The sequence below is a fragment of the Odontesthes bonariensis genome, chromosome 12 (assembly GCF_027942865.1).
Source record: "Odontesthes bonariensis isolate fOdoBon6 chromosome 12, fOdoBon6.hap1, whole genome shotgun sequence".
Taxonomy (NCBI): Eukaryota; Metazoa; Chordata; class Actinopteri; order Atheriniformes; family Atherinopsidae; genus Odontesthes; species Odontesthes bonariensis.
Window position 1 is genome coordinate 30,780,564 of NC_134517.1, and position 8,322 is coordinate 30,788,885.

Genomic DNA, 8,322 nt, shown 5'->3' on the forward strand with positions numbered 1-8,322 from the left:
TGATGCAGAGCCTGTGTTTATGTCTTTATTACTGTGACAGACCAGAGATTTTGTGTGTTTTCTTGACTTATACATGTGCTGTTTTTTAAAAGTTGTTTAATTTAGTATATTTAACTATTGGATACTACAACTTGGTCATTGGCCAGCCTTGAAATCCATATTAATTTCTTTATTCATTGGACTGAGATATTGTTTATTACACAGAAACATTTAAATCTGTTGCTTCTTTTCCTCCAGCTCTGCTCTTTTGCTGAAATGAAGAATAACAGCAGCCTGAACTCTTATTATTTTCAGTTAACACTATTTACAGACTTTGGACTACTCCGGTATTTTTTCTTTGGTCTGTGCCTGCTTATTTACGTGACTATAATCTGTTTTAATGTTGTGATTATTCTGACAGTCTGCCTGGAGAAGTCCCTGCATCAGCCCATGTATGTTTTCATCTGCTGCCTGTCTTTTAATTCTCTGTACGGCTCAGCCGGCCTCTTCCCCAGGCTTCTAATGGACATTCTTTCTGACACTCATTTAATATCACGTCCATCTTGCTTCACTCAGATGTTTGTTATTCACATGTATGCAGCATGTGAAATGACTTGTCTCTGCATCATGGCCTATGATAGATTTGTAGCCATTTGCCAGCCTTTACACTATCACAGTAAAATTACTTATAAGATGGTGATGTGTTTAATAATATTCGCAGAAATGTACCCTGTATTTGTAATCGCATATTGTCTTTCCCTCACTGTTAACTTGCCTTTATGTAGGAATAAACTGAACAGACTTTTCTGTACAAATTGGCCAGTGGTTCAGCTCTCCTGTGTGGATACGAGTGTGAACAACATAGCGGGTCTGGTTGTTGCAATAACAACTTTCTTTGTCCCTTTGTCTTTTGTCTTGTACACCTACCTCCGGATTCTGCATATCTCCAGAAGAAGCTCGTCTGAGTTCAGAGGAAAGGCATTGCGAACCTGCCTGCCCCACCTGGTGACATTTGTGAACTTTTCTTTGTCTGTGTTCTGCGAGCTTTCACTGAGTCGTCTCGAAGCTGATGAAATTGATGCAGTTTTCATAGTTTTTCTGTCTCTGGAGTTTTTAATCATTCCCCCCATCATTAACCCTCTAGTTTATGGATTCAATCTACCGCAGATCAAAAGAGGGATTTTTACACGGCTAACTGTTCGCAAAAGGACTCCCAGTAAATAATACACATCACAGCATGCACAGGGAGAAGTTTATGATTCACTGTTATTTACTCTATCTGCTCATAAAATTTTGCTGTAATTCATATGTGCAGATCATACATGTATATTCACTGTTAACCTTAATAACTCATGCAAATTGGATGTAAGAAAAAAAAACAAGCCCATTCTGCATAAGAACTCTGTTCTCAGCCACGACTACTTGTGAAATCAAAACAGATCAATATTTTTTTCCAGCCTTTTCAAGTCCATTTTTGCATTATTACTTAGTCTTCAATATTTGGTGTCAAGACTCATTCCAAGTCAGCTTTAAGTGCTTTATTTTAGGTAAGTTCACATGACAATCAACTCCTATATATTAAAAGGACATTGATCTAATAAAATGGATTTAAGTTGAGTTTCAATGAAATAAAACAGATTCACCCCTCTTTTAACCCCATTTCTTTTTTGCCTTCTCTGAGGGGTTTAAGAACCACTTGTTTAGTTTTTTTTACATCATGTACCACCATAAAAATTTGCCGTATCAAATAAATTGCACATTTGAGTTGTTCCCCAGGTTGTTCACCACTTTACTCATTTGGTCATTTACATCATCAGTTAAATGAATAGTTCAAATCAGCTTGACCCAAACCACAACTTTGAATTATTTGTTAAACCATAATGTACTACACAAACTCTAGAATATATTACATTGTAACCATTTATTTTTCATGCAATGAATATGATTATCTTTAATACTTTGTCACTCTTTCCCCTACATCACCTGAACATCATCAAATATTTAATGTTTCATTTGATGAAATCAGATTAACTTTGATTAACATCCTTAAATCAATTTAAAAGCTGTCGCCCTGCTTTAAGGGAATTGAACTTGTATTATTGTAGTTTGGTGCAGTATTTATATAAAAAAAAGGGTGCAGAGGAGCTCCAGCGTCACACCTCAGCTGCACTTTTTAAGCAGCAACAATACCTAAAAAATCCTAAATCTGGAGATAGAGGGGGTCGTACTCTGAACAGATTTCAGCTTATTCAGACACATTTTAATGCAGAAGTTACTTTACTCCAATTAACTAAAACACACTGTTTTATTGCAAATCAGTGATATTTTACACTGTACTACATAGTTTAATAATCTGTTACAGCTCGCCTTACCAGCAGCAGCTATAAAGGTATAAAGATCAACTTTGTTCAATACACCTGCTTACATGTGCCTGCTTCTGTGTCTTCCTGTTGAGAGAGGACCAAATGCAATTAATGACACATTTATTAAATGAAAAAAAACTGCTTTGGCCTCAGCTCAAATTAATAAAGGCACAAATACACAGACTCTCACATGGTGGGAAAAATTTGGCCTTTGCACAACATAGAATTTAAGTATATTTGATATAGAACAGACTCCTCTGTGCATCACTGCCTTCAGAAACTTATCTAATTCATAAACAAACATATAACTGGGTGTGATCCCTTGGAGAAAATTGCTCCGTCATGGGGCTCCATTAGAATTTCAAAAGAATCGTAAAATTGCTAACAGAAATACAAAAAATATGAATATACAAATCAAAATAGAAAAATGATTATAAATAAACTGACAACGTTTCGGCCAGTGTGGCCTTTCTCAAGTTTTTACACAAGTTTTTACTTGTTTTTACTAAGACACCCCTTATAAATTGTCCTCTAGTTTGTGATTGGCTGACAACAATCAGCTAAGTAGTCCCATGACACCTGCCAATCAAGGTGGAGTCTCCTCACACATTAATCAATCACATTATGTTTACATTGGCAAATAGTGTCAAAAGGACAGGTAACAGATTTAGAGAATTTATAAGTATTGAAAGAAAAAAGAAAAACATAAACATAATAATACACCAGCCCCTGTGAGTGCAACAGATCCTTTTGTCTTCCCATCATGGGACTATATTGTATATAGACCACTTGGTATTTGGATCTGTTGCACTCACAGGGGCTGGTGTATTATTATGTTTATGTTTTTCTTTTTTCTTCTGTCTTCTCCAATTCTCACACTTTGTCTGTCCGACATAAGGCCCAGACTGAGCTTGACTTTTCTGCCAAAGGAAGTGAGAGAAACCTTGTATTACAAAGGTGTGCCAAGCTTGTAAAATCAAGAGAAGTTCAGGCTGTCAGGGATGGCAGTATGGGTCCTGTGGATGACAGCGCAGCGAGCAGAGGTTAGGCACAAAACGGTGGTCAGCAGGACCAGTGCCTGGGTCTGGGTCCAAGGCCAACCCCTGATGGATCTTGTTGTCTATCCGCCAAAATAGCCCACCCACCAGGCAGGTTGAGGGAAGAGACCGGGCGGGTTCTGTAGGTTCATGCGAGGGAGCAAACTGTCTTGACAAGGCATCCAGCTTGATATTGCGCCAACCTCGACAATAGGAAATGGAGAAGTTAAATCCACTTCCAGGATAAATTGTTGATCAGAGTTTGGTTGAGACAGGATGGGTGCTGAGGTGAACCTGTCTTTGAGTTGCTGGAAGGTTTGAGCAGCTTTGGAGGACCAGGTGAAGGGGGTTTTAACAGAAGTTTGTTTAGTTAATGGTGAGGCAATCATACTGTAGTTGCGGAGATTTATACATATGTAAATCGGATACTTTAGAACTTTATTTTAAATTAATTTTTACAATCCCACTATGGAGAATTGTGCTGAGATTAACAAGAAGAAATAAACTGAATCCATTCCTTGAACTGGGGGTAGCTGGACTTCTTTTCTTGTGTGAGGGTATTGTGAGCGTATTCGACCCAGGGTAATTGTTTACTCAGAGAAGTGGGGTTGTTAGAGGATACACAGCGGAAGGCGGCCTCAAGCTCCTGGTTAAGACGTTCAGTTTGTCCGTTAGACTGGAGGTGATAACCAGAACTCAGGGAAACCTTAGCACCCAGAGCAGCACAGAAGGTTTGCCAAACATGAGAGACGAACTGGAGTCCCCAGTTGGACACCACCTCAGAGGGGTTACCATGGAGGCAAAAAACATGGTTAATCAACAGGTCTGATGTTTCAGAAGAAGAGGAAAGTTTATCAAGGGGAATTAAATGAGCAGCCTTGGAAAAGCGATCTAAGATGGTGAGAATGGTGGTTTTACTTTGGAAGGGAGGTTGTCCTGTATTGAAATCCAACAAGATGTGTGACCAGGGGCAACCAGGGGCTGAACAAATCCAGAGGCTGCAATAGGCCAGAAGGAGGGCGATGGAGGGTAAGAGTTAGGTGCAAGTATTCATGTATTCCCTAGTGTTGGTTTCAAGGGAGAGCCACCAAAAATAGCGTTGAAGGAGGTTGGTAGTTCCATGAATCCCGGGGTGGCATGCAAACCTGGCAGTATGGGTCCTGTGGATGACAGTGGAGCGAGAAGAGGTGGGAACAAAACGGCGGTCAGCAGGACCAGTGCTTGGGTGATAAGCTTTATAGAAATTTGCAAAACCTCAAAATCTTACGATTAGTGGGAGTGGGCCACTCAGCCACTGCATTTATTTTCTCTAGATCTGTCTTCAACTGCCCGCCCTGGACGATGTAGCCGAGGAAGAAAACTGATGGGACGTGGAACTCACTCTTTTCGGCTTTCACAAAGAGGCGGTTCTCCAGAAGCCTTTGGAGAACCCGACGGACATGTAAGCTGTGTTCAGCTGGGGATTTGAAGAACAGAAGGATGTCATCCAGGTACACAAAAACAAATTGATTAAGGTAATCCCTCAGTACATAACTAGTTTGTGCTTGAAACACTGCAGATGCATTAGTGAGGCTGAAAGAAATGACAAGATACTTAAAGTGTCCTTGTGGTGTATTCAAGCCTGTCTTCCATTCATCACCTTCCCAAACTCGTACCAGGTGATAAGGATTGCAGATATCGAGCTTGGAAAAGATGGTTGTGCCCTAAATGAGTTCAAAAGCTGAGGTTATAAGTTGCAAGGGATACTTATTTCTCACGGTGATCTGACTTAATCCTCGATAGTCTATACAGGGTCGCAGAGACTTATCATTCTTTTGAACAAAGAAAAATCCTGCCCCAACAGGGGAAGATGACGGCCTAATTATTCCAGCCATGAGAGTCACAGATGTAGGTCTCCAGTAACTTGCTTTCAGGGCGCGACAGATTGTGGAATTTTCTAGTAGGTAATGTGCTCCGGATAAGATGGCTATGGTGCAGTCATATGGGCGGTGAGGGGGTAAGGATAGTGCTTTATCTTTACCAAAAACTGTACCAAGATCATGATATTCTGTGGGGACTAGTGTCAGGTCAACCGGGGAAACAGTTGTGTTAGATGGACGAGAGCTGTATGACTTGAGGGCTTACTTGAGACAGTTGGATAAATGGAAGAGGCTCCAACTATCCGTTTGATTACCTTTAATACTTTGTCACTGTAAATGCAGGAGTTGTTTTAATTTATTTTGAAATACATGCTTTGTGTTGAAACGAGAAAAGACAGGAAGTAGCGCCGGTTAGCTCGTGTGAGCTTCACAGAGACCGAGGAGCACCTGTAATGGTAATGTTACCTGCTTGTGATGTGTAAAAATGTAGTCATGAAAGTCATGAAAGAAGTGATGCAAAGGTTGAAGAGTCCTGGTTTTGCCGTGGAGATTGCCTCTGAGGAATGACACTGCCGTTGATTGAGAAGCAGGCTAAAGTGGTTAGTGCTACTTTGGTTATTTGTTGATACCGGCGACGATGCTGGCAATGTTGTTTCTTTAGTGATTACAGAAACTGATGTTGTCTTTGCTTTGTTTTCTTTTAATATTTAGTTCTACGGTGTTGATGCGATTAATAAACATCTGTGAAAGGAACCGGAGTCTCGCGTACGATCAATGGGCGGCATAGTAGAACACTTCGGTTAAAACTCCGAGCGGATGAAGACGGACTAGCTGCAGTCCACATGCGGTGAAGGAAAGACCACCACGTGAACTGTTCGTGTGAATCAAAGGGCAAGCGCACAAGGCTACTCAAGCAAGCAAGTCGAATCGAGTGTCTTAAAAGTAGCAGAAGTACTTGTTAACTGCCATTAAGTTTCTATCACACAGACATTTCATTTGTGTTTTTTTTTTTTCTTAAAGATGCAGTGGACATTTTCCTGCAATTGACTTTCTAGTAAGAATCAAAGAAACTAAGTACATAAGTAAATTCATCATTCTCTCAGTTGAATCTAAGCGGTTTAAGTAATATCAAGATATTTTTCATACAAGTGAGTTCTTCATATTTAGACTGTGCCAAGAGTATTTACACTTTGTTAATTGCTGTTCATTATTCATTTTTTTTAAGTGTGTTATTATGATACTGTAGTGTGCATTATGCAAAAAGTTAAGATGTGGTAATCAAAGAGATTCTATTTACATTTGTATTTCATATTTGCACACTTTAGAGAACAGAACACATTTTATTCAGAATTCAACAGGTTTAACACTCTGCACATTTAATATGTCACACACAAAAGAAAATACTGTTCTACCAACTGAAGAGGTCGCTCAAGGAAACCTTCAAGAAGATGGTGACGCAGAGCAGACTACCCTACCACAGCAAGCTGACGCTGATGAGCAAGTTGAAGACACACAATCTCAGGTTGGCGACAATGACACACAACTGCCTCCAGGAATCAGGAAAAGTGGACGCACACAAAAGCTCACTGAAAAAGGAAAGGCTTTGCTTGATGACAAATTGAAGAATCTAAATGTGAGTTTTGTAAAGATGTACAGAAGATGGAGGTATCACATCAATGGCTTAAAAAGGTCCATTAAGAATAATGATGCTGATGATCTGATTGATGAAATTGCAAATGCAATTAACACCATCCAAGTTGACATTGACAATACTTACCTTGAAATAAGAGCCATTTCAAATCCTGAGCCTGACATTCGGAGAATGAATGATACATGTCAAGCATTCACTAGGATTGCAAATATAAAGGTTCAACACTTTCGCAGTGGTAATGATTCAGAAGACATATCTTGGCCTGATGCTAAGTCAGTGTTTGACACCACAGTATCTAGCGTCTCCTCAGCTCAAACTGATCAGTCAAAGGCTTCATCAAGAGCATCCAGACACTCTTCCATCCTGTCCCTGAATGCAAAACAAGCGGAAGCTGAAGTTGTAGCTACACAAGAGGTGATAAAGATAACAAATGCACAACATCAACAAAAGGAAGAAATTGAAAGACTTGAGGTGGAAGAACAAATCTTAAAGGCTGAAAGAGAAGCTAAAGAAAGGGAAATGGAAGCAGACACTGCTAGAAAAAGAGCTCAATTCATAGCAGAAAGTGCTGATAGAAAGATGAAGCTAGAAGGGAAAAGAAGAGAAGTAGAACGGCTGGAAGAACTTAAAGGGCATGTTGCAGCACAAGCAAGGCTGCAAGTTTATTCAGAATCTCTCCACCCACCACTTGCACTTAACCCTTTAAGTGATCCATTTTTCCCTCCCATCCAGCACCAGTTTCCCAAGCTCTTCCTGCTCAACAAGACAAGCTCACTCAAGTACATCGCCCAGATGAGGTCACAGCCCCTCAAAACCCCCGTCCATATCCCTCCATGTACACATCACATTTGATTCCACATCCAGCCACAGTTACTGAAGTCCCTGTAAGTCAAGTCATCACCCAAACTACACTCATGCAACAAGCCCCAGCCACTCGAACCTTTTTGACCTCTCATGAAGCTTCCAATGACCTTGTGAGAACTCTTGCTGAGACAATCACAGCTAATCGAGTTCCAATTCCAGAACCTGAAGTTTTCAAAGGAGATCCTCTCAAGTACAATGATTGGAAGCTTTCCTTCAATACTCTTATTGATCGCAAAAACCTGCCAACTCAAGAAAAACTGTTCTTTCTACGCAAGTATGTTGGTGGATCAGCCAAGAGAGCTATTGAAGGCCATTTTCTTGTAGGAACAGAAACAGCTTATCATGTCGCCTGGGACATACTTGAAGACAGATTTGGTAATCCATTCATAGTTGCCAAGTCATACCGTGACAAGATACACACATGGCATAAAATTGGCCCCAAAGACAGCGAAAATCTTCGTGAGTTTGTTGATTTCCTGAGTAGTGTGGAATCAGCTATGCCTTACATTCAAGGTCTACAAACTCTCAACAACTGTGTGGAAAACCAAAAGATTATTGTCAAGCTCCCT

At 40.2% G+C, this 8,322-nt stretch overlaps 1 protein-coding gene across 1 annotated transcript; it reads left to right on the forward strand.

Moving 5' to 3' along the window:
- The first annotated feature begins 255 nt into the window (after window positions 1–255).
- On the forward strand, window positions 256–1,203 carry LOC142396023 (olfactory receptor 51I2-like). Its single transcript, XM_075478566.1, has one exon. It carries the CDS (start codon window positions 256–258, stop codon window positions 1,201–1,203), a length of 948 nt encoding a protein of 315 aa, XP_075334681.1.
- Window positions 1,204–8,322: the final 7,119 nt, after the last annotated feature.